The sequence below is a fragment of the Cryptotermes secundus genome, unplaced genomic scaffold, assembly GCF_002891405.2.
Source record: "Cryptotermes secundus unplaced genomic scaffold, Csec_1.0 scaffold1971, whole genome shotgun sequence".
NCBI classification, from domain to species: Eukaryota; Metazoa; Arthropoda; class Insecta; order Blattodea; family Kalotermitidae; genus Cryptotermes; species Cryptotermes secundus.
In genome coordinates, this window is record NW_019744178.1 from 130,305 (window position 1) to 155,785 (window position 25,481).

The 25,481-nt window shown below is 42.9% G+C and overlaps 1 protein-coding gene across 1 annotated transcript in view; it reads left to right on the top strand.

Moving 5' to 3' along the window:
- LOC111874628 (quinone oxidoreductase-like protein 2) overlaps positions 1-13,727 on the top strand; it is a 30,725-nt gene extending 16,998 nt beyond the window's left edge. The window contains exons 4-6 of the mRNA XM_023870274.2: positions 7,228-7,409; positions 9,375-9,521; positions 13,075-13,727. Coding sequence (XP_023726042.1) covers positions 7,228-7,409; positions 9,375-9,521; positions 13,075-13,231 — 486 coding nt within the window. The 3' untranslated portion in view covers positions 13,232-13,727. The remainder of the gene's footprint in view (positions 1-7,227; positions 7,410-9,374; positions 9,522-13,074) is intronic.
- Positions 13,728-25,481: the final 11,754 nt, after the last annotated feature.

Here is a 25,481-nt window from a genome sequence, read left to right on the forward strand (position 1 = left end):
CGGGTCATGAATGTTACCCAAAAGGACCAAAAGCTCAGGAGAGGATCTCCTCTGGCGCACTGTGAGCCAGTAACACTTGTGGCTTTGCCCGAGGTGTGGTGGCCACCAGCACCAGGTCTGACACCGAAATTAGCGGACGTGACCACAGCGGCCAAGCCACACCTAAGCCCCGGAGAATTTCAGGAGTTAGAGGATCTCGTGTCCGAGTACGCCGATATCTTCGCACAAGACAACAAAGATTATGGAAGGACAAACAAAGTATATCACCGAATAGACACGGGAGAAGCCCGACCGATTCGACAGCCACCGAGGAGAGTACCCCTGTGAAAACAAGCAGAGGTAAAGGAAATGCTCGAAAACATGTGAGGACAGGGTGTTATAGAAGAATCCGACAGCCCTTGTCGTCCCCGGTCGTTTCGGTCAGGAAAAAGAATGGGGAGCTCCATTTCTGTGTGGACTACAGGAAGCTAAACGACGTCAGCAAGAAGGATTGCTTTCCGCTACCCCGCATTGACGACACCCTGGACACGCTGGCCGGAGCCAAATGGTTTTCAACTCTCGATTTAAAGAGTGGCTATTGGCAAGTCGACGTACACCCAGACGACAAAGAGAAAACAGCGTTTTCGACAGGACAAGGGCTATGGCAGTTCACAGTCATGCCCTTTGGCCTCTGCAATGCCCCGGCAACCTTCGAACGGCTAATGGAGACAGTCCTACGAGGGCTCACGTACGATTCATGCCTTGTGTATTTGGATGACGTGATCGTAATAGGCCGCACATTCCAAGAGCACATGCTCAACTTACGGAAAGTGTTCGAGAGGTTCCGGGAAGCCCGTCTGAAACTTAACCCGGAAAAGTGTAAACTCCTGCAGGAAGAGGTCCGATACCTCGGGCATATTGTATCACCAGAAGGGGTATCCACCGACCCGGAGAAGTTGAAAGCCGTGCGAGAATGGCCGACCCCGAAGGATAAACATGAAGTTAGAAGCTTTCTGGGACTATGCGCGTATTACAGGCGGTTTATTTCAGGGTTTTCCAACATTGCGAAGCCACTAACGAAACTAACGGAAGAGAAACGAACCTTCCAGTGGACTCCAGAAGTGGAGGCCGCTTTTCAAACGCTAAAGGGTGCCCTATGTGCTGCCCCTATTCTTGCCTACCCACAGCCAGGAGAGAAATTCATTGTGGACACAGATGCAAGTAATGTCGGAATTGGAGGAGTTCTCTCTCAAATCCAGGACGGAAAAGAGCGTGTCATAGCTTACTTCAGCAAGACGCTAAACAAAGCAGAGAGAAACTACTGTGTCACCCGTCGAGAACTACTTGCCATAGTGAGGACACTGGAACATTTCCACAAATACCTCTACGGACAACAGTTCCATCTGCGAACGGACCACTCTGCTCTTACCTGGCTTATGAGTTTCAAGAACTTAGAGGGACAAACTGCGCGCTGGATACAGCGTCTACAGGAGTACAACTTCACTTCGGAGCATCGTCAGGGCCGAAAACATAACAACGCCGACGCCCTTTCTAGACGACCCTGCAAAGAACAATGTGCGCACTGCCACAAAGTTGAGACACGGGCAGAGGTAAAGCAAATACGCGTTATTGGAACCCTACCGGCAGCCGGCTGGGACCCTGTTACCCTAAGAGAGGAACAGCTAAAAGACCCGGACATAGGACCCATTCTACAGGAAGTAGAGAACGGCCAACGACCGGAATGGCAGGACATCGCGGATCGGAGTCCCACGTACAAAAGCTACTGGGCCCAGTGGAAATCGCTCGCTGTGAGAAACGGCGTACTAGAGCGTGACTGGGAATCCGTCACCGGAAGACGTCAAGTAGCCCAGGTAATTGTTCCCCGGAGCAGGGTGAAGGACGTTCTGAGCGAACTGCACGGTGGACCGTCAGGAGGTCACTTTGGCATCAACAAAACTCTGAATAAGGTTCGACAGATATTCTACTGGCTCCAAGCAAGAACCGATGTTGAGAAATGGTGTCGACAGTGTGACACATGTGCAGCCAGTCGGGGACCGCGGACCAGGAATCATGGACAAATGCACCAGTATAATGTCAGTGCTCCCTTCGAGAGAGTAGCCATTGATATCGCAGGGCCCTTCCCACGAAGCGACCAAGGAAACCGATACTTACTGATCACTATGGACTACTTCACCAAGTGGCCGGAAGTGTACGCCATCCCGAATCAGGAGGCTTCAAGAATAGCGGAAGTTCTGGTTGCCAACTTCTTCTGCCGCTTCAGCATACCTCGGGAGTTGCACAGTGACCAAGGCCGTAACTTCGAGTCTCATCTACTGAAAGAAGTTTTGCAATGCCTGGGAGTGAGCAAGACGCGCACCACACCCCTGGACCCACAGTCGGATGGAATGGTGGAACGCTACGTCAAGACCATCGAGGAGCACTTGCGGAAGGTCGTCGGATCGCACCAAAGGGACTGGGATGAGAGGTTACCCCTCTTTCTCCTAGCTTACAGGGTATCCACTCACGACACTACGGGCCTGACCCCTGCTGGCCTAGTGTTTGGACGAGAACTACGACTACCCTGCGACTTGCTGTTTGGAGTACCCCCTGACACAGAACAACCCACAACCGACTATGCAGCAGACTTAGTGGATCATCTCCATGACATCCACAATTATGCCCGGCAACACCTGAAGCTTGCCAGTGACCGGATGAAAACTCGGTATGATAAACTGGCCAACTCCGCAGTTTATGACGAAGGCGACCGAGTCTGGCTCTATCACCCAACCCGCAGAAAGGGGAAATCGCTGAAACTACAAGCATCATGGGAAGGTCCTTACAAAGTAGTGACCCGGATAAATGATGTGGTTTACCAAATCCAGAAGACCCCTAGGTCGAGGATGTTGGTTGTACACCTCGACCGTCTCGTGCCTTATCATGGAGCTGCTCGAGACGAGCAACCATAAAAAGGGGGAAGATGTAGTGGTTTGAGAGCAGAGCAACGGGGAGAAGAAAAACAGTAGAAGGACACAAAGAAGATGCTGCAAAAACAGCCTCCAAAGAAAAGGAACGGGGGAAGCACTGTTAGGCTATTCGGGACGAACAGCCTTAAGGAGGGAGCAGTGTGACATGTTGCGCAACGGAGGACCCCTACCTCCCCAGCGGCACGTGGCGGTAATGTAGCGCTCCCTCCCCCCACTCCCTCCGTGGTGACGTAACGCGCAACGCGCAGTGACGTAAGACGGCGCAAGGTAACAGCGTTGCTAGGCGTGACGTGGCAGGCGACCCTAGCAACAGCAAACGGAATAAAAGCCGGCTGAGCAGCAACTGAGAGTCAGTGTGTTATCAACGAGTTCTCAGTTCACAAGTTTCGAGCTACAGACACGTGTGCGAGATTCAGTGATAGTTCGTGATAACCAGTTATATTTGGAGTGTGTAATTCAGCGAGACTTGTATAGCTCCCGCGCTATTAATACGTGAAGACTCTGGAAGATAGTGTTAAGAGATTTTGTTGTAGGGTTTGAAAGTGTGGAAACCCGTAACATTGTGATAATTAATTGTAGCCGATATTTGTAGATTGTTCAATAAACCAATTAACGATGTCTATGGCGTATTCAGTAACGCAACGCGTTACAATATGTTCATGAAGGGAGTTGATAGAGCCGATCAGTACTTGGCCTATTATTCTCTTCCTCAGAAAACAGTAAAGTGGATAAAGAAAGTTGCCTTGTGGCTTATAAATTGTGCCATTTTCAATTCATTTTTGGTTTTCAAAAATCTAAACCCTCATTCAAAATTGAAATACAAGGCATTTCTGCTGAATGTGGCAAAAGCCTGGGCTACAGACCACACGGTGGCGGCAGAACCAGCGGCAGACACAGTCCTAGTACGACCAGGGCTGTCTACTCCCACCCCACGCAGGCCTCATTTTGACCCCCCTGGGCAACTCTTGGGCGATATGTGGAAACATACCCTCGCGAAAATTGTGAAGAGTGAACATTTCAAGAGGAAGCAGCCTTCTAGGCAATGCCGTGTTTGCACAATTCACAAGAATAGGAGTAGGACTGCCTACATTTGCAAGTTTTGTGTAATGCCACTTCACAGAAGGGAATGTTTCAAGAAATGTGACACCCTCTAGCACTTCTAGAAGCATTGGTAAGTGTTCTAAAAAAATTTTAGTTCATAAAATTAATTAGGAGATTTTATATTAATTTTTAAATTGAACAGGGCACAAGTTAGGGTAGTAGGTATAAAAATGCTGGTCCGCAGGGTGATTTAAATATTTAAATTGCCGGTCCGAGAAGTGTTAATGTTCAGACCAGAGCACAAATTTAGAATTTATTAAGGCTGGTAGAGGGTTAAACAAAATCCATGGTGTACAGTAGTTACCTCTGTCTGATGTATGTCATATCAAGAATGATCTGATAGAATGAGAAGATTTGTCACCATTGCTTTTCATCATCACTTTAGAATCCATCATGCAAAAGGCCAATAGAAGAAGGAATTGGAAGTGAATGTGACACTTGGATGTTACAAGCAAGAGTCAGGAAATAGGTGACAAATGGAAGTCAGACAGCCATAATGGATGTAATAGGTTTTCTGTGTTTATCACTAGGTCGCAGCACATGCATATGCGTTTTCAGAGGCTGGTTTCAGTAGTCAAAATGGCAACCATGCTTGAAGACTGTACTACTGAAGAGCAGTGTTCTGTTGTGTGTTTTATGGGCAAATGGACTCAGTGCAAAGGATATTCATAAAGAAATGTTTCCTGTTTATGGTTGGAAGTGTTGGTCGTGTAAAGCAGTTCACAACTGGGTCAAGAAAAAATATTTCAGGGATATTCAAAAGTTGCAGATGATGCCTGACCAGGTCGCCCTGTTGAGATTGTGACAGATGCAACTGTGCAGTGGGTGGAAGAGATGATTTTGAGTTGACAGGAGGATAACGATAGACATTGTAGCCACTGCATGAATGGGGGAGAAGAGAAATTCATATAAGATATTGGTGGGAAAACCAGAAGGAAAGAGACCACTAGGAAGACTAAGACGTAGGTGGGTGGACAATATTAAAATGGATCTTAGAGGTAGGATGGGATGGTATGGAATGGATTGATCTGGCTAGGATAGGGACCGTTGGAGGGCTCTTGTGAAGATGATAATCAATCTTCAGGTTCCATAAAATACTGGTAACTTCATGAGTAGCTGCACAATTTGTGGCTTCTCAAGAAGGATTCTGCTCCATGAGTGAATGAGTGTGTGAGTATAACACTCTGTCCTGTGCTGCTTATAGAACATTCCTCCTACAGGTGTTTGTTTATATTTGGATTACTTATTTGTCAGTATATTGTGACATGATGCATGAAAGCTGCAATAGTGGGGTCGAAGTCAGGCGTCTATTTCTAGACAGTGGCTCTGTAGTCATGTTTCCGTGGCAACGAATATTGACATGTTACAACAAATAGCAGAGAAGGCATCCTTGCCTAGATAGCAAGTGTAAACATGTTGCCTTGACAGTGTGTACATAAACAAACAGTTGCAAGGATATGAAAAACAGCGCTCTTCAGGGAGGTGATTCCTATCCCAGCTGTCTGGCAGGAATAAAAGGAGGCCAGTTGAGAAGCCATGAGTGAGAAGTGAATTAGTGTGCTTTTGAGAGACAGACATCATTTAAGCAAGTCTAGCAAGTGTGATGTAAGGAAGTGCGAGTGAGATCCAGATTTTGAGAAGTAATTTGAGAGGCTACAGACCCTTCAAGATTCAGCATGTTTCCAAGCAATCAGACATTGAAGACTTTGTTTTTATGTCTTATAAACTGAGAGTGTTACAATTAATTGTAGTTACGACTTGTGAATATCCAATAAATCGGTTTGCCAACCCAAACCCCCTTGTGTGAGTCACTAATACACGTGACAGTATTATGTTGAGTAAGTACCAACTTAACATAATGTATTCTAAACAGCAACAGCACATAACAGATAACAGCTGTATGACGGTATGTGTTTAAAATTCTGGGCTAATGTCAGATTTGAGGTAAAGATCCATGCATACTACATCTTGGCACTAGGTGAACCTGTTGTGTTGGCATAGCATTAATGCCATAGTCCTGTATTCAAGAGGTACTTAATTTAAATCTCTAGTCAAGACAGTGACTATCCTGACACCTTTCAGTCTTCTCAGGAAGATGCCTGAATAGTACTTTCATTAGGCCATGACTTTTTCCTTCCAGATCCTTTGCATTTATCGAGTCCTGTGATTCAACATTATATAATTGAGATACCATTAGTGCTGTCAGATAACCCGCAAAAGAAAGAAAGTTAGTCATTAGTTCAGACTTTATTTTCCTGAGCAAACAGTCTCAGGTGGCTAGGTGAGCCAGGTTCATTCTTCATTATTCACCTTTGTTTACATACAGTTTTCCACCATGTGTAGGGTGATACACGTGACGAAATGACGGGTTCTAGTTCAGATGATTGAATTTACTTCAGTTACACACACACACACACACACACACTCTTAATTATACTCACATACAGGCAATACAGTGCTATATCTGATTTACACAATTTTAGAGTTCACAATTGCACACACTAGGATTTTCTGTCTTCACTAGTCATGTCATAGCAATGGATCTCAGCACAGAAACTATGCTATCACTTCAAATCATGGCAAATATTATACATAAAATCTTCCAGTCATGCTTTAAATCCTCACAGGCCGACCTCCTGTATTCTTCTGTACTCTGTTCACATGCTTCTGCCACTGCTATTTCTCTCTTGTAACTCTAACTGAACTGAACTGAACTGAACTGTCACAAACACTCACTGTCACTTCTAGTCCAATCCCTTCTTGTGATTCTTCTGCTACTATTTCTCTCTTATAGCTCATAACTAATTGCTAGCTGAACTATGACATTCACTTATATAGCCGAGGGACAGATAACGCATCACTGTAAACACATGTCACATGATCGCTACCCATTATGGTTGTGTGATGTCACTTCACACACAGGAAACATGTCATGTGACAGCTACCTACTGTTGTGTGACATCACAGCGTATGCGTTTCATAGCAACGGTTCATCCACGGACATAGAAAACACTGTTCCTATACCGTTGGCTGTGTGGATTTTGTGGGTGTTGTCTAGCAACAGCCGATGTTTGCAGATTTGTTGCAGAATGTAATGTTAATTTTTCTAGGAAGATGAAGGAAAATGGTGATTTATTTTTGAAACATATTTCTTATTATACAGGTAATTGCAGTGTGTGACACAGAAGAAAAGGCAGCTTTGCTCAGAGAGAAGGGTGCATGGGCAGCGTTAACTAATGTTCCAAAGGAAATCGTAAAAAAGTGTGCTAATGTAACGGGCGGAGGAGGTGTCAGAGTGGTCTTTGAACCTGTGGAAAGTGACATGTTGAATTCTGTTCTGAAATGGTTAGTGTGCTGTATTCTTGTAAGGTAAACTGTGTATACATAACAACCAGTTCCATTCAAATTTGGGGAAAACCAGTGCAGTGTTGCTAGGATATAGACAAACTGGCCATTGCTAAAATACAAGGAGAGAATGGAGAAATAATAAGAGTGTGAAAGGAATGTAAGAACTGTAACAAGGAATGTTTATCATGAAGGAGAGGTAGGAAGAAAGGGGGAAGAGGAGTGACAGTTGAATGGATAGAGGATAGGAAAGCTATATGGGTGAAGTGAAAGAAGGAGATACAGATATCCAAAGCATAAGGGAAGGGAAAACATATTATTTTTCCCAATCATCATTGACATTTAATGCACTGACACAATCTATAGAATGGATTATCTTCACATTGTGCATCCTGTTGTGTGTTATATATTGTTATGGTTATATATGAGCATTATATGTATGTTGTCATGCTTAATTCAGTGTGTAGTTCACATTAAACTAAGCACAACGTACATATAACACCCATACAGGGAAAGCGCACACACATAATTAATGACTACAAATACATAGTATCATACGAGGAGCTGGAATAGTGCAGTCGATATAGTGACTGGCTACAGGCTAGATGACTGAGGGGTCGGAGTTTGAATCCCTGTAGGCTCAAGAATTTTCTCCACGTCGGCTAGACTGCTACTGAGCTCCACCCAGCCTCCTATCCAATGGGTACCTTGGGCTCTTTCCCTGGGGGTAAAGTGGCAGCTGACCTATCACCTCCAACTAGTGCCAACGTCAAGAAAATGTGGATCTATACATCCACTCCCCCACACACCTTCATGGCATAGTGTTTAATTAGTTAATTGTAGGGACAACATTACCTTTTTACCTTTTAGTAGTGCCATATGACTTTATATCAGTGAACGTGTGTATATAATACTACACACAAAAGCCCCTTACATTAGCTTACATAATACATCTACACATCAAACCCCTGGGTGCAATGACTTTCCACAATGTGGACGCTTAACAACATGGAACCACAAAATATAACTTAATGATGTAACATTACACTATATTGGGCATTTTAACGTTGAAACTTGATAATATATAATTTTTAATACATCTTTTAATACTTTTATTACTTTTGAATATAAAACTGTCAATATACAGTATATTTTTTTAATATCTATCCTAGGTACATTTTATTATATTTAATTATATTCATACCTGAGTCAATGCTGTGAAGGGCTACAGGTTATGACTGAGAATTGGGTTTTGATCCTGTCAGGGGCAAGTGATTTTTCTCTTCTCCATAGCATCCATGCTGGCCCTAAGGCCCATTCAACCTCAGATACAGTGTGGGTGCTGGGAACTGTTTCCCATGGATATAATGGCAGGGGTGCGAAGCTGACTGCTCACCTCCATCTAGTGGTGAGGTTAGAAAAGGTGGAGCTGTACTGCCACTGGCATAGCATTAATTAATTAAGCACAAAGATAACTTTATAGTTTGTGCTGAAATCTTGGGTGATGAGCTGTGTCAGTCTTGAGTTAAAAACATTCATTTCTGAGGTCTCCATCTTCAGAGTCAGTTTGTCAGCTCTGTGGCTCCTCATGTTGGCATACTGTGCAACAGGTGGTTACAGTCAGGTTCATCCATCCAACTCTGGTGTCCCTTGTATCAGTATTTTCTCTTCATTCAGGCATGCTACAAAACATTCACAACAAGGACACCAGGTTAAGTTATGTGGTGATAGGTTAGAATTGAATGGGTGACTGCACAATTTGACTGAGCCCTTCTGCTATGTAGTACACCAATGGGATGGGGCATCAATTTGACAGACTGGCGCGTATGTCAGCGGTACATAGTCATTCGTCACGTCGTCTAGAGATGTTGGTTTTTGACTCAACATTGCCATGAAAGCTTCAAATCTTAAATGTACTTGTTGTCTTTATTTGTGTACAGTAAATTGTATTTGTTGTGTTTCCAGTGTTGCTGCTGAAGGTGTTGCAGTGATAGCAGGTACAGCTTCAGGGCCAGCTCCTGTCATCAAATATAGTGAGTTGCTGCCGATGTCTGTCAGCCTTATGTGTGTGTCTCTTTGGAACTATCGAAGATCCAATCCTGAAGTTTACAGGTGACAGAATACTAAAGTTAAAGATAAGATTGCATAAGGCATATTCTTTAGTATGAAACACTGTTTTGTTCATATTGTTTGGCCATTCTGTATTTCTAGATTGTGAGATGGTTGCTTTTTGTATAAAATTGTTTAGATGCCCTTCCCTTTTTCATCTCCAGTTTCCACAGAATGGATTGGTCTTGCAGTTTCTCTTTAGACTGTTGTTCAGTTTGTAATAAGTTTGAATCCTGACAGGTTTTCATGGTTTTCCTCTGATCTTCTAGGCAGATTCCAGGATATTATCTTGATAGGCCATGATTGCTTCCTTCCAACTCCCATCTTGCCTCACTGTATTTGAATGTGGTCTTCTAGATTGTAACGCCATATAAACATACAGACCTTTCGGAGGATTATGGTGCCTTCATCTTCAGGGTTGATGATGGGGACAGCATTTACTTCTGAAACGTCAGTATCTCTTTACAGCTCCATAATTTGTCAGAGTGGAGAAGGCCATGATCTTGTCATCACCATGAAAGCCTCAAAATATCTCTCTGTATGTGTTAGTATTGTCACGTGTTGGGGTATGTCACACGACAGATAACTTCACGTGGGTCTCGGATTTAGTGAATATTTATCGGTCACTCACTCTTACACACTTTACAATTATTATTACTTGCAACATCGCTCAACTTCTGTCTCTACCTCAATGGTTATACTGTCCTTGGCCGTGGATGGATCTCAACTGTCTTCTGCGACGGCTATCCCAATACTGACTTCTTGCTGTCTTCTATATCGTATGGCGTCTAGGTTCCAACTGACTTGGCAAATGCCTTCAACCATTTTTATAACCTCGGTTGCTGCTATGCAATGAACCCTCGTTATAACCGTGGAGACTCATCTCCGGGGAGATTTGGCATTCACTATGCAATGGCTCACTGTTAGAATTAGAATACCGCTATTGTTACTTCCTATGCAATGGTCTGTTCTAACGTTTCCTTGGAAGTAACCTTCTGGATTGCAAACATGTGACAGTATGTTAGGTGTAGCAGGATTATGTATAGCAGAGAGTTATGTACATTGACATTCAGCAAATTTTATTCTACCATTCACCCAAATTCAGTCACACCATTTTGACCTGATTTGGGTACTTCAGTCATTCTTTGTAGTGATAAACATATTCTCTTTTCCTGCATATGAATGACAGTTTGAGGCAGATGCTACTGATTGGATGTCAATAACACCATGCTTGCTTTTACAAAACTATGAGAGGTTATGGCAGGACGTAACCAGTTGGAAAATTTGTCATAATGACAGTTCAATCTGATAGAGCAATGTGGCAAGATGGGCGGCCTGGTAACAGCCTCAGATCTCTCATTTAGTAAGTGTTGTGACATCATGTATTAACTGTTTTCAAAATTTAAGACGTTTTGTTTAGAAAGTTGGGGTCTGTGAGACCAAATTCAGAAACTATGAAAGTCTCTGATACAACGTGTTTTCTTGCTGATCCGTCACAGGCGGTAGCAATGAAAAGGGAGTTTTGAGATTAGGTAATGTGTTGTTATAATCCTAATTGTGTACATTGTAAATGAATGTAAATTAGGGTAAAGTTTTATGTCTCTTTCACTTATTATGTGTGAGGCCAAAATGTTGCATTCGTGTTAAATACGAGGGTAAGTCAGAAATTATCCCCACTTTCTCCATAACACATCTTTAGGTTTGTCACACTGCCTCCTACGCATGCATTGTTAGAGTTGATACTACTGTGGTCATGTGTTCAAAGTTTTACCTTGATCACATCATTTTCCTTGATGCTGTGACAGTGTAAACATGGCCGCTCTGTTAGCAGTGTGCACCAATGATTAACAAAGAATAGTGATGCGATTTCTCTGGTTGGAAGGTGTATCAGGGGCTGAAATTCATATGTGGGTTCATCACTATAAGCCAGAATCCAAAATCCAGAGTATGACGTGGAAACACCCGGGATCGCAAACGAAGATGAAATTCAAGACTCAAATCTTTCGTGGGAAAGGTGATGCTAACCGTTCTTTGGGACTCAAAAAGGCCTATACTGGAAGACTACCTGGAAAAAGTGTGTACGATAAACAGTGCAAGATACAGTGATTTGCTGGCCAACAATCTGAAGCCAGCAATTCGCACCAAACGCCGAGGCCTATTGTCGAAGAAAGTGTTGTTGCATGACAATGAAGACTCACACAAGGACGGCCAGACCGTTGAAACCATTAACCATTTGTGTTTCGAGGTGCTGGAACACCCTGCCTACAGCCCAGATCTCGCCCTTTCTGACTATCATCTCTTTGGACCACTCAAAGATGTTTTACGAGGTTTTTGATTTTCTGCGGACAGAGAAGTGGGGGAAGTGGTGCATAAGTGGTTGCGCGACCAACAGAAAACCTTCTTCGTGGAGGGAATATGCACGCTTTTGGACCGCTGGACCAAGTGCATCAAAAAGGGAGGAGACTATGTAGAAAAATGAAGTACTTGTTCAACCCCTACTTTTGTATATATGGATTGGAAAAACAAGAGTGCAGATAATTTTTGACTTCCCTATGTATTTAACATGTAAGCATGATCCCATTTCTGTGTCTGGCATCATTAATCTCTATTAATGATATTTGCAATACTGTATCAGGACAAACTGTAAGGGATAGGTTACCCACACCAGCGGCCACTGTTGGTTGCTCACCCAACTAGAAAAGCCATTGTCTGGCAAGACAGTGGCAGTTGTTACAATACCTTTTCATATATAAATGCTGTCATGAACATGTTATGAGCTGGGATAGCTCAGTCAGTATAGTGACTGGCTACGGGCTGGACGACCGAGGGGTTGGGGTTCAAGTCCTGTTAGGGTTCAGAATTTTTTCTTCTCCACTTTGTGCAGACCGGCTCTGGGACCCACCCAGCCTGTCAAATGGGTACCAGGGGGCTCTTTCCCTGGAAGTGAAGCAGCTGGGGTGTGAAGCTGACCACTCACCTCCAACTAGTGTCGAGGTCAAGAAAACGTGAGTCTATACAGCCACTCCCCCACACGCCTTCATGGCATAGTGCTTAATTAGTTAAGCACAGGGACAGCTTTACCTTTATTTTATCATTAACATGTTATGCATATAGTATAGAAGGGTTAGATAAATTGGAAAAATCCACCTCATTGGGACTTGAACCCGTGACCTTCTGGCTTGTAGCATAGTGGCTCAACCAACTATGCTACTGCGATAGGTAGTTATAGGGTTAAGGCTGCTCCATAGCTCAAGCGGTTAGTTGCTGGCTTCCCACCGCGGTGGCCCGGGTTCGATCCTGGGTCTGGTCAAGTGGGATTTAGGTTGACAAAGTGGCACTGGGGCAGGTTTTCTCCAAGTACTTTGGTTTCCCCTGCCAATCTTCATTCCACCAATTGCACCACAATCACCCTCACCTATCATCTGGGGCTGGTACAATAGGCCAGAAGTGGCCGCAGCACAAGGGACTTAGTCCCACCCCACTAGCAATAAAAAAAAATAATACATAGGGTTAATATGATTCTGTGGTGGTTTGTGTTACAATATCGCTGTTACAGGCAAATCATTCAAGATGCAGTTGATATGGCAGATCAGAGACTTGTAAATCCAGCGATTGGCCAGAAATTTTCACTGGAGAAAGTAAATGAAGCAGTGCAGTTCGTTCTGGACAAGAAATCTACTGAGAAAGTAATAATCACAATGAAAAAGGAATAATGCAGTTGTAACAGATTTAAAGATGACGGTATCAAATTTTACACAATCTTCATACAAGGTTATGTGGTGAAGCCCACATTTAATGTTCTTTGAATTACCACTTCCTTCAGCATCTTGACAGCTGTCCCACCGTCTTCAGCAATACACAATGGCAGCTGGTTGTATTTGATAGAAAGACTGAAAATAGGAAATGATAGACATGTATCCAGGGAATAGTGAAAGATGGCTACATGCACCATCTAGTGATTGTGAATGAAACTTTAAGCAGATTTACTGTGATAGGCAAATGTGTTTGTGCTATGTGGTAATGGAGATGTAGTTTTATAGTTGAAGCAAGTAATAATTTTATATTTTCACTATATAAGCTGCAAGGTAGTGTGACGTATTATTGTGGTGAATGTAAAAAGCTAATTGAATTATCAGATTTTTTAACTTATTTGTACAAAATGTATATTATTAAAGAAAGGCAGTGCAAATACAACTGTTGTACAGTTGCTTAAAACCTCCCTTGCTACATTTATGCTGCCCCTGACACACAGCATGTGGAAGTTTTCATACTGAAGCACATAACAGAATGAGTACCGTGTGAAGCAGAATTATAAGTAGGATTTTTTTTGGCTCATTGGAGTGTAGAATTGCACCTTAACCACAAAATCCTTATGTGAGCTAAATATGAAGCAGAAATTTTTGAGAATGAATGGTGTTAAAATAGCCACAGTAGCACTGGGTAGAAGTAGATTCCTAGAATTACTTTAAAAATAGTCCTTGTGTACCTTGTGTGTAGTTACAGGGTGGGGCGCAGAAACTTCCTTTTTGTGAAGACGCATTGTGAAGGGAGGGGAGGTCGCAGAAAAGTGGGGATAGGCTCGGCGGACGCAGCAGTCACGGAAGGTTATGTCTTAATACTCCTCAGTAGGAAACATGAGGTGGACGAGTGAGCAGCGTGTATTTGCTGTCGAAGCCTACTTTTCGAACAACCATTCCTATGTGGCGATGCAGCGTGCGTTCCGTACTCACTTCAGAATTAAGCCCAGAGGTCCGGTTCCAGACCGGAAATCGATTGTTTTGTGGGTAGAGAACTTTAACACAACCGGGAGTGGTGAAAAAATCATCAGGACGACAATGGACCATTACGACACCAGAAAATGTGGAGGCAGTTCGACAGTCAATTTTGAGATCTCCAAGACACTCCGCTCGCAAACATGCAGTCGCCCTAGACATATCCAATCATTCAATGTGCCAAATTCTTCACAGACATCTTCAGTTCCATCCCTATAAGATGGTTGTTGTGCAAGAATTGTCACCACGTGATTTCCAGAACCGAATAACTGCGTGCGAAACGTTATTGGAAACTTTACCCCCTGACACACTTGTTTTCTTTAGTGATGGGGCAAATTTTCACCTATCCGGATATGTCAACAAGCAGAATATGTGCTATTGGAGTTGTAACAATCCATGAGGGGCCACTTCACAGTGATATGGTGACAGTATGGTGTGCATTGTCCAGAGTTGGAGTTATTGGCCCTTATTTTTTGAAGAAGACCATCATGCAGTTACTGTCAATTCACAGTGGTATGTGGACATGATTAAAAACTTTTTCGAACCAGCTCTTGAAGAAATGCATCTAGGAAATGTCTGGCTCCAACAGGATTGTGCCACGGCCCACACAGCCCAAGCTTCGATGACAGTTTTGAGGGCAAAGTCCCTGGACAGCTCATCTCACTTTGAGGTGACATCCCGTGGGCAGCGCACTCACCTGATCTAATGCCCTGTGATTTTTTTTTATGGGGATACCTCAAGGCAGAGGTTTTTAAACTTCGCTCCACAAACCTGCTTCAGCTGAAGAATGTTATTCGGCAGGAAGTAGCCCAAATTCTGGTGCACATGTTGGAACGTGGAGAGGGGAACTACAGAAAACGGTTGCATCAGTGCATAGAGAACAGTGGCCACCACCTTCAAGATATTTTGTTTAAAACTACATGATTTAAAACTTTAAAGTATGTTCTTTCATTAGCTAAACATAAATTTTGTCTATCAGCAATAATTTTTCTTTTATTCGCCTTCAAAAAGAGGAAGTTTCTGCGCCCCACTCTGTATTAGTTCTTATAGCCTTTCAAACACCAGTTTCACCTCCAGATGATGATTCTTTTGGTGATGTTCATACTTAAAATGGCAGGCAAGGTGTTTTCATACAGAGAGTCTGCAAATTTAATTCTGAGTAACAGTAGAGTAGAACAGAATAATGGCTTGAATAGTCCCAATTTGTTGGTAGTATGGAGTTGGCAAAAATGTAACTATATCCTCAAATCAAAGAAAAGCGTTTGTATAAAACTTGTAGGAAGCAACCACAGTGAGATGCCCAGTTTGGTTTGCACCGGGCCTGCTGTAGTACCTACTTCAAGTGTGCTCACAGCTCATGTGTTAAAATGAGTGAGACATTAGAGTTGAAACACAAGAGCATAAAGGCAACACTAATCATTCGAAGTCACAGCTGCTCCCTAGTGAGGACAAACTAAATACAAGGTGGTTCAGATATGACCGGGACTGATTTTTTTTTTAAAAACATAATTGCCAAACATTTGCAGATGTCAGTCTTCAACGTACTCCCTTCCGGAGTCAACACATTTTTTCCAATGTTCTGGAAGCATCCTGATGCCCTTTCATAAAAGACTTGTGGTTGGCAGTGTATCCACTCCCGAACGGTCCGGATGACGGCGTTGTCCACAAACCACATGCCCTGCAAGTCTGATTTGAGCTTTCCAAACAGGTAGAAATCACTTGGGGCCAAATTGGGATCATTATCTTGAAGGAAGGCTACTCGCTTTCCACCTGTCTTCCTCTTGGATCGGAGCTTTTCCTTCATGTCTGTTGGCAGGAGGTCTGAGTCATAAGCTGCATTGACTGTTCTGGCATCCGTCAGAAAGTCTACATGGATAACCCCCTGCCAGTCCCAGAAGAACATTACCATCACTTTTCCTGCTGAACAGCTCCTCCACGTTCTCTTGGGTTTGGGAGAACTGGTATGCCGCCACTCACATGATGACTGCTGGGACTTGGGAATAAAGTAGTGCACCCACGTTTCGGTGGTCACTACAGACTTCAAAAATGCACCACCTTCGTCTTCAAACTGCTGTAGGAGACTGGAAGCTTGCATGCTGGCATTTTGTTCACGTTCGTCAAAGTGCGTGGTACCCACCATGCATTCACCTTGCGATAGTGCAGGTGGTATTTCATGATGTCTTGTACACTACCAACACTGATGGACAGCATTGCTCCAAGTTCCTTGATAGTGATGCACCTGTTCTCACAAATAAGTGCATGTGCACGATCAGTGTTTGGCTCGGTGACGGATGTTCGTGGCTGACGATGATGCGGATCATTCTCCACATGCTCTCTGCCCTCTCTGAAGCACTTACACCACTCAAACACGGGTCCGTGCGAGACACTATTCCCCATACTGTTGTTGGAGTCTGTGGTGAATTTCAGTGGACAGGATGTTTTCTCCAACGAGAAATTTGATCACAATGCGTTGTTCCACGCTCTGCGGTACCTTCTTTTCGCTGATCACTAGCAACTCCCAGACAGGACTGAATAGGTTCTAACCCGAACAGGAGGGAGGGTGGAGGTTCACTCTCTCAAGGTTGCACAACTGCTGTGCAGTGCAGCTTGTTTACACACAAATCAGTCCCGGTCATATCTGAACCACCTTGTAGTTCTAAAACCGTGAGAACATTACCCATAATTGTGACAGTTGTTCACTTTTTGAAATTGTCGCACTGCACTAGATCTTCAGTTAATATATATCCATGCTATTGCATTATTGTTGTTTACACTAAAATACGTTCATTTGAGAACGAAACATACTCTGTTCCATGTTATTTTCCCTTTGTGGTGTCCATGTTTATGTCCCCTCCATATGTATATTCTCACTAGTTTGGCATATGCCCCTTGTCTGAAATAGAAGGATTGATGAATGTAGACATATGAGCGTTAAGAGGCCGTGCAGTCTCCCATGAAAACTAGAATATTTGGATCTACTTGTACTTGCTCCATTCGGTTTTGAGTGCAGATTATTCAAAACTAATTTGTGTTAAACTGTAATATACCTTTGTCACAGAAAATGTTTGGCTGACTACTGGTCAGAGAGCTGGAAACAGAATGGTTATGATGCAAGTTACTACACATGTCCAGTAACCCTTGGTTGTGGTGAGTGTGGGTTCCATTGGAACATTGCAATGGATGCAGACAGGCTCAAACATGAAACTTACAGCAGAATTTTTGGAAGTTAGAACTACATTTCATTAAAATTACCTCACTGGTACGAAACATTTGTATATTTTAGTTTCAGAGTTCAAACAGTCGGCTGTAGTAATCAAGATATCATATTCACCTCAGATGACTGGAAAATATTGAATATCGACCCCCACCAATATGATCACTTGTTATTCCATCTGAGATATGATAAATTGCTCAATAAGCATTTCATTTTGTAAAAAAATTTGTGAAGTTAGATAAAGTCATTAATTTTTTTGGATTCTTTTGAGAAAACTTAACGACATTTGAATCCTTAGTGCTGAAGAAGAGAATAAATATAGTCAGGAGTTATTTAATATGGATGGAAACTTGTTAAATTATACTTTTCGCACAGCCACTGTGCTGGAAGTGTGACAGCTTTCGGACAGTATGGAAGATAGGGTAGCACCAGCAGGATCCGGCCACACCATAGCTCAAGTGGTTAGTCATTGGATTCCCGCCGCGGCGGCCTGTGTTCGATCCTGGGTCTGGTCAAGTGGGGTTTGTGGTGGACAAAGTGGCGCTGGGGTTGGTTTTTTTTTCCGAGTACTTTGGTTTCCCCTGCCAATCTTCATTCCATCAAATTCTCCATCATCATAATCACCCGGGGCAAGCTACAATAGGCCAATCAGTGGCCGCCATGCCGAGTGGACCCAATTGGACTCCACCCCCCACTATGCATTTTTTTACACATAACTAATCAATTTAAATTTGTTCTAAGGAACANACATTCTGCTAATAATCAGATAACCTATTTGAAAACACTGGACTATGAAACAACATCTAATATTGGAATTGTAGTTTCTTTGGCAAACCTGGTATATACGAGCATGATGGAGAGATGAGACGGACTAACTACATAGCAGTATCACTCTGAATGAAGCTGATAAATTGTTTAAGGATACAATCATGATCATCATCATCGGCATAACAGCCCTTCGAGCTGTTACCTCGAAAGATCCTGCCAGACTTGTCTATTCTGTCATGAATTAGATGATTGGATTTTGCAGCAGGAATTTTTTTTTGCAGAGCAAGGTCATCATCCTTGCGTCCAACCTCAAACATGGAGGATCAGGTCTCTGTATTCATGTCCCCCAGTGATAGAGTGGCCCAGTTATACCCCCAGGCACTGGGTTCCCTTTTCTTTGCCATCTTTGACTCGCAGGGTTATGGTGGAGGTATTCCAACCCGCCTCCATGTGGGATGGATGTAGTCATGCATTAGGCAGAACGAATTAGCAATCGTGGAGTTACAGAATTACCTTCAGAATTTAATAACTAGTTTAAAAATAGCATTTACATGTAATTTTTTTGTTAGCTTAGTTGTCCCTTAACATTTATCCATGCTCTTGAAATCCATTATTGGAAAATTACACCATGAAAACTTAGCAGGTACTGAGAGAGATGATCTGCATGTTTATTACGAGTATGCTGAAGTATCAACTTCAGTAGGAAAAGGTGAGATCACACTCAGTTTCCATACCTTTGAAGAGACACTTTCATTCTTACAAGTTTAATGTATTTCCGAATTATTATCCTGAGATGTAAAAATGTATTGTAATAGATACAGGTTAACCTATTTTATAATATGTAAATGTGAAGAAACAATATTACTCGTAGCTGGAGGTAGCTGATTTGTTGTACTGCAGTGGAGAAAACACCAAGGTTTGCTCAGCAGACAAGATTCTGCTCAGATGCACCATCTCAGTGTGTGAGTCAGGTGTATTTTTGAATGAATCAGCAAATTAGCAGCATATGAAGTCGCAAGATTCTTTTGCCACAGTTTATAAGGCCAAAAAATCAAGCCGTTATTCTAAAGTGCTTCTAAAATGGTACCTCCTTCATAACCAACAAAATACTAGAAGCCAATATAGTTACATGTAACATCATTTGATCTTACTTCAGACTAATGTCAGCAATACAGAAATCTACATTATTGACTTTTCTTCACCATAAAATTATTTAGCCAGATTATTCAAATTATTGTTACATATACGACCTAATCCTTCCAGTTGCACTATGGCCCTGGGGCCAACTCAGCATCTAACAGAAATGAGTACCAAGAATCTTCCTGGGGAGTAAAGCGCGGCCGGCACGTAAGGCCGACAACCTTACTGCCATCTGTGAGCTGACTGTCCAGATAATGTGGGAGCCTCAACGTCTCACAACCCTATGGGCCTCCATGGCCTGTTACAGGGATAGCTTTGCCTTTTTTAATTTCTACTGTTAACTATGTATAATTAGAATAATCAAATCTCAAGAAGGTTGTGATGGTTTCTGTATGTAGCACCACACACACACATAGAGTTTTATTTGGTAAACCCACAGGCTGGAATTAATTGAAGGATGTAGCACAGATGGGAGGATAATATTAAAATGGATGTTGGAATATGTGGGTGTGAATGGATTCATGGGGTTCAGGATATAAACCAGTGATGGGGTCTTGTGAACACACTAATGAGACTTTGGGCTCCAGAAGAGACTGAGGATATGACTTAGATTTTCAAGAAGAGCTCTGCTTCATGCAGCTGTGTGACACCTCTTTCCCAAAACTTCTTACTTTTGACAGCTGGATGAACTTCAGAAGATAATTGGTGGCCCCATTTGTGAACTGTTGGCCAAATCCATGTTTACAAAAATAAAATAGGCCTCAAACCCAAGCCAGCACAAAAAAAAATCGGGCAGTGTAAATATTGGCCAAGCAGCATATTTAATAGGAAACTCATTATGAATGTACAAAATGCATGAAGATAGCCTTTGCGGCCGAAAATCATAACTAACTTCATGGAGCTGAGTCCATCTTGAGAAGCTCATTTAGCTACTCGAGGAATTCCCAATGTTTTATGAAATCCGAAAGTTGATATTGCTGTTCGTAAATAGTCCCTATTCTGAGCCAGATGAATCCAGTCCATGGCACCCAATCCTGTTTCTCTAAGATCAGTTTTAATATTATCCTCCCACCTACATGTAGGTCTCCCTAGTGGTCTCTCCCCTTCTAGCTTTCCCACAAAAATCCTTCATGCATTCCTGTTTTACATGCATGCTAAATATCCTGCCCATCTCATCCTCCTCTACTTGAGTGTTCTAATTATATTTGGCGAAGAGTACAGGTTATGAAGCTCCTTGTATAATTTTTTGCATCCTACCATTTCACCCCTCTTCAGTCCAAATATTCTCCCTGTTCCCAAACACCTTCAGTCTGTGTTCCTTTGATGTCAGAGACCAAGTTACACACCCATACAAAACTACAAGCAAAATTATAATTTTGCATATTTTAGGCCAATACGTGTAGCTCATCAAAATATGTAATTGATATATAGGCCTAATACATATTCCGTTCTGTTGACAGACTTACTCTATTCCGTCCGGAAATATGGTTTAATGACAATAGTATTCATTCGCCATTTCACATCTGTTACACGGCCGGAAAGATCAGTGAAAGTATAGTACCCAAGCAGGATGCAACCACAGAGAGAGTTCAATAGGTTAATAGAACGTGTACGTCACTTAGATGTGTTATATAAGCTACGGAATGTACTCTCAAGCCTTGTAGTGTCATTTTCACCCAAGACAAAACTTCATTCCTCAAGAGGAGGTGGTTTTAATCCCTTGAACTTCAACCTGGGCGTCAATTGATAGGTTATAACCTCCAAAGTTACTGGGAATGTGACCGGTTCTGCTGGATAAAAGATCTGGTTCATATGTAAGATTATCCGTTTGGATGTTTTGGTTTGGTAAGCAGTCTCTTTTACCCTGAGTTTTAAATACTTATTTTTAATTCGCCTAATATTGAACAAATTTCGAATAGGCTGAAAAAATCATGTAACTTATTGCGATAAATATTGGCCTAATAGTGTTTATGGGAGGGGCAGTATGAACGCCGTATATGTACCTAGTGGATTTGAATAAAAAATGTTATCGAGAGCTTTCACTGTAACAGCCCTATAAACATAACATAGTATCCATGTAAGCTTTTGGATACTGAAACTTACCATTCTACTCTTAACATAAAGTTAAGCTAGTGCTGTCCCTATGCGCAATTAATTAAGCATCACGCCATGAAGACGTATGGGGGTGGAGGTATAGCTCTATCTTTCTTGACCTCGGCACTAGATGGAGTTGAGTGGTCGGCTTCACGCCCTGGCCGCTTTATCGCCGGAGTAAGATTCCCCGGTACGCATTGGGTAGGGGGCTTGGTCCCAGAGCTGGTCTAGAGTAGAGAAACATTTCTTTCCTATGCCGGGAATAGAATTCCGGCCGTCAAGCTCGTAACTGAGCTGTCCCTACTCCGAAAATTCATCTCTCTGCTTAAGTAATTAATTAAACAGTCTCTGTCCTGAAGACGTATGGGACATGGGACAGTGGAAGTATAACTCCACATTAGATGGAGGTGAGTGGTAAGCCTCGCTCTCCTGTCACTTCGTCCCGGGCGGTACCCATTGGATAAGAGGCTGGTTGGGCCCCAGGGCCGGTCTGGACGCCATAGAGTAAGAAAAAGATCACTTACCTCTGCCGGTAATCGAACTCCGGCTGCCCAGCCCACAGCACATCGCTGTTTAGACTGAGCTGACATATAAAGTTCTATGTTTAGCTCTTTCAGTGAAAATATAGTAACGGCCTGCTGTCTTCTCGGCACACCAGCGTTTAGACTTCAGGCTGGACCACCTAGGAATCGTCAGGGGTTCGATTCCCGGCTTCTACTAAAGACTTTTCGTGCATATCATCCGTACTGGGGATAAAGCTTTCTGACCTTGAACGTGGCCACTCACCAGCGTATAATTCGTTGGTTAAGAATGCGTAGTGCTGCTATCTTCATGCTGTGATGCTAAATGAAACGCAGGAATAGTTTAACCCTTTGTCTGTTTACATTACCCAGATGATGGAGTTACATAGGATCCGTTGAACGTGCACTTACACAATACAACTGACATGTACGTAACTCGGTTTCAATAACGTGCAAATCTGTCACTTCTGCAAAGGAACTTTCATGACCTTTCTAGAAGCACTCCTATGAGACTTTCGCAAGCTCAACAATTTATTACTAAGAGAGAGAGAGGAGAATATACAGTACATACTTCGTAATAGGCAATTGGTTTGATTGATTACGGGCTTGTCTTTTTGTTAATGTCAGCAACCCGATTATCTGTACTGTGTGGGCGTTGTGATTTCTAATCTAACGCTGTTCTATTTCTTTCTCGCTTAATAAAATTGGACTTGCCAAATGTTTCTACATACTCCTCCGCATAATAGGCTGTAGGTAGAACCCCTACACATAACCGTAAACCTATACATCATTCTAATTGCCTGCGGAATGGTTGTAAACAAACAAAAGGCAGGTGATAACATGAGTTAAAAGGACAACGTGCCAATTTGACTTGTAAATATTGTCACTTGTAGGAGGGTACGCGTAACGAAATTAACGGGTTCTAGTTCGGATGATTGGATTTATTGGCACTTCGGTTACAATCTCTCTTAATTTCAATTAATACAGCGCTATCGCTGATTTACGCAATTTACAGTTCACCGTTGCACACGCACTACGATTATCACCTTTCACTAGTCGTCTCCTAGCAATGAATCTCAACACAGAGACTAGCACTTCAAATCGCTATGAAGTCTTCTTGACATTTCTTGTTTAATAACCCTGAAACCTGGGAACTCAACTAAAAAATATTCTTAGCTGCAAGCGTGCTCGCGTTATATAGCCGCGGCACGGACAACACAGAAAACACACTTCTGTTGTGTAGCGCAGACCAGACAGAATGCACAAGTAACGTGATAGCTAAGCACTGTTGGGTTGTGAAATCATTGTTCCTGCTCAGAAGTCTGTTTACCGAGCCGTTGCCTAGAAGCGGGTTGCATAGCCCCGTTGTTGCGTGCGTGTATTGCTTCGAAACGGCTGTTTCTGTGGCTCACACATTCTTGCATCGAACAAATGCGCCACGATACTTTTGTTCTCGCGTTCAAAGCAAGTTAACATATTACTGTTGAAATGAAGGAAGGCTTCGTGTGTAACGCGAGGAAAGTACAGTATGCGCCAGAAGTGCAGTACTGAAATGAACAGACGTCCTGGTGATACCACTGTATATTCATGTGAAGGCCCCTTGCAGGACAGAACCTTCTCAAATCCTGAAGAAATGGTCCGATCACCATGTCCCTGTAGCGTTCTTGGGTGACGGTAAGAGCATTGCCTTCCTCATCCTCAGTGAAATAGGGGCCTAATGTACCGCGTGCTGAGACGGCACACCATATCGTCACACGTGTACCATGTAGTGGTTTCTGGGCGATAATATCTGGCCACTCAAAACCAAGGAAGCGAGTTGTCTGGCGACCACTTCCGTATGAGCGGAAATAATACTCAACTATGAATAATTTTTCCTTCGTCGCGAGACCCATTTCCAACAACTGCACAACACAACTTCCTTTTCACTACTGGGAATACGTGCGGCTGGAGCTATGCCCCGTCGACAAACACACATGCGCGTTCGAGATGCACGAGTTTCAGTACTGCATCTTTTGGCGCATACTGTACTTCTGAGGCCAGTACGCCTCTTCTGATGTCGATATTTTGTTTGCATTCACTCCGTAGACATTTCGAATAGAGTACAGTACAGCATGTTTTGGTGCTGACTTGTGTACCATTGTAATACATAACTTTTTATTATCACGATGAATTTGATCTGTTTCAAATAATTTGTGTTGTAATGAAACTGGTTATGGCGTCATTTAACGAGCCAGAAGATGAAAATTACTTCAGTTCAGGGATAGTACGAGATAAGCCTAAGGTCTTGTTTGATTCTTCCGGAATAAACTTGGAACATTTTAGAAGAACTATAGGGTATTACTTAGACTGGTTTCTGTGACTATCGTGCCATGTTGAAGTTTAAGATTCCTGCTGCCCGACGGGTTGGCTGAAAGAATAACGCCTCTGACTTCTACCCGGGAGGTATCCTGTTCGAATTTCAGCGAGGATACCGGCTATCCTGAAATTTATCGTGGTTTTCCTCCTTTCCAACCAAATTTCGGGATAGTATATCAAATTAGGCCACGACCGCTCCCTTACAAATCTTTCTCAGTTCAATATTCGCTGATCTTCCATGCTATATATTCTGAGAATCTGATGTGGTCTGTAAATAAACCATAAATAAATAAGATACACGCTCACGTAATGTAATTAAATACTAAGCAAACAGTTTTTAATCTTAGATATTATTTAAGTCAAGATGGTGTGTGTATGAGCCAGGATAGCTAAGTGAAAGAAGTGACTGAACATGGCCTGAACCCTATCGATGTTCTATTTCTTACACGTTCAGGGATTTTTCGCTGTGCCACCGTGTCTAGGCTTGCTCTGGGAATCACCGAGCTTCCTGTCCAGTGGATACCACGTGGTATTTCCCCGGTACTATAGCGGCAGAGGCGTGAAACTGTGATCACCCCCACCCACTTCAAGAAACAGAAAAAAAAAGCCTAAAGGAGGCACTATGCTACAAGCCGGAAGGTCGCGGGATCGAATCCCGATGAGATTTTTTTTTTCAATTTACCTAGTCCTTCCAGCCGCACTATGGCCCTGGGGTCGACTCAGCGTCTACCACAAATGAGTACCAGGAATCTTCTTGGGATAAAGGGCGGCCGGCGCGTAAGGCTGACAACTTTACCGCCATCTGTAAGCCTTTTGTAAGACTGAGCTCGGGTAATGCTTGCTACCATTCAGTCCAGAACCTTTTGTCTGCTCGTCTTCTGTCCAAAAACGTAAAAATTAGAATATACAAAATTATAATTTTGCCTGTGGTTCTGTATGGGTGTGAAACTCGGTCTCTGACAGTAAGGGAGTAACATAGACTGAGGGTCTTTGAGAACAGGGCGTTGAGGAGAACATTTGGACCGAAGAGGATGAAGCAACAGGAGGTTGGAGAAAACTGCATAATGAGGAGCTTCATAACTTTTATTCTTCTCCAACT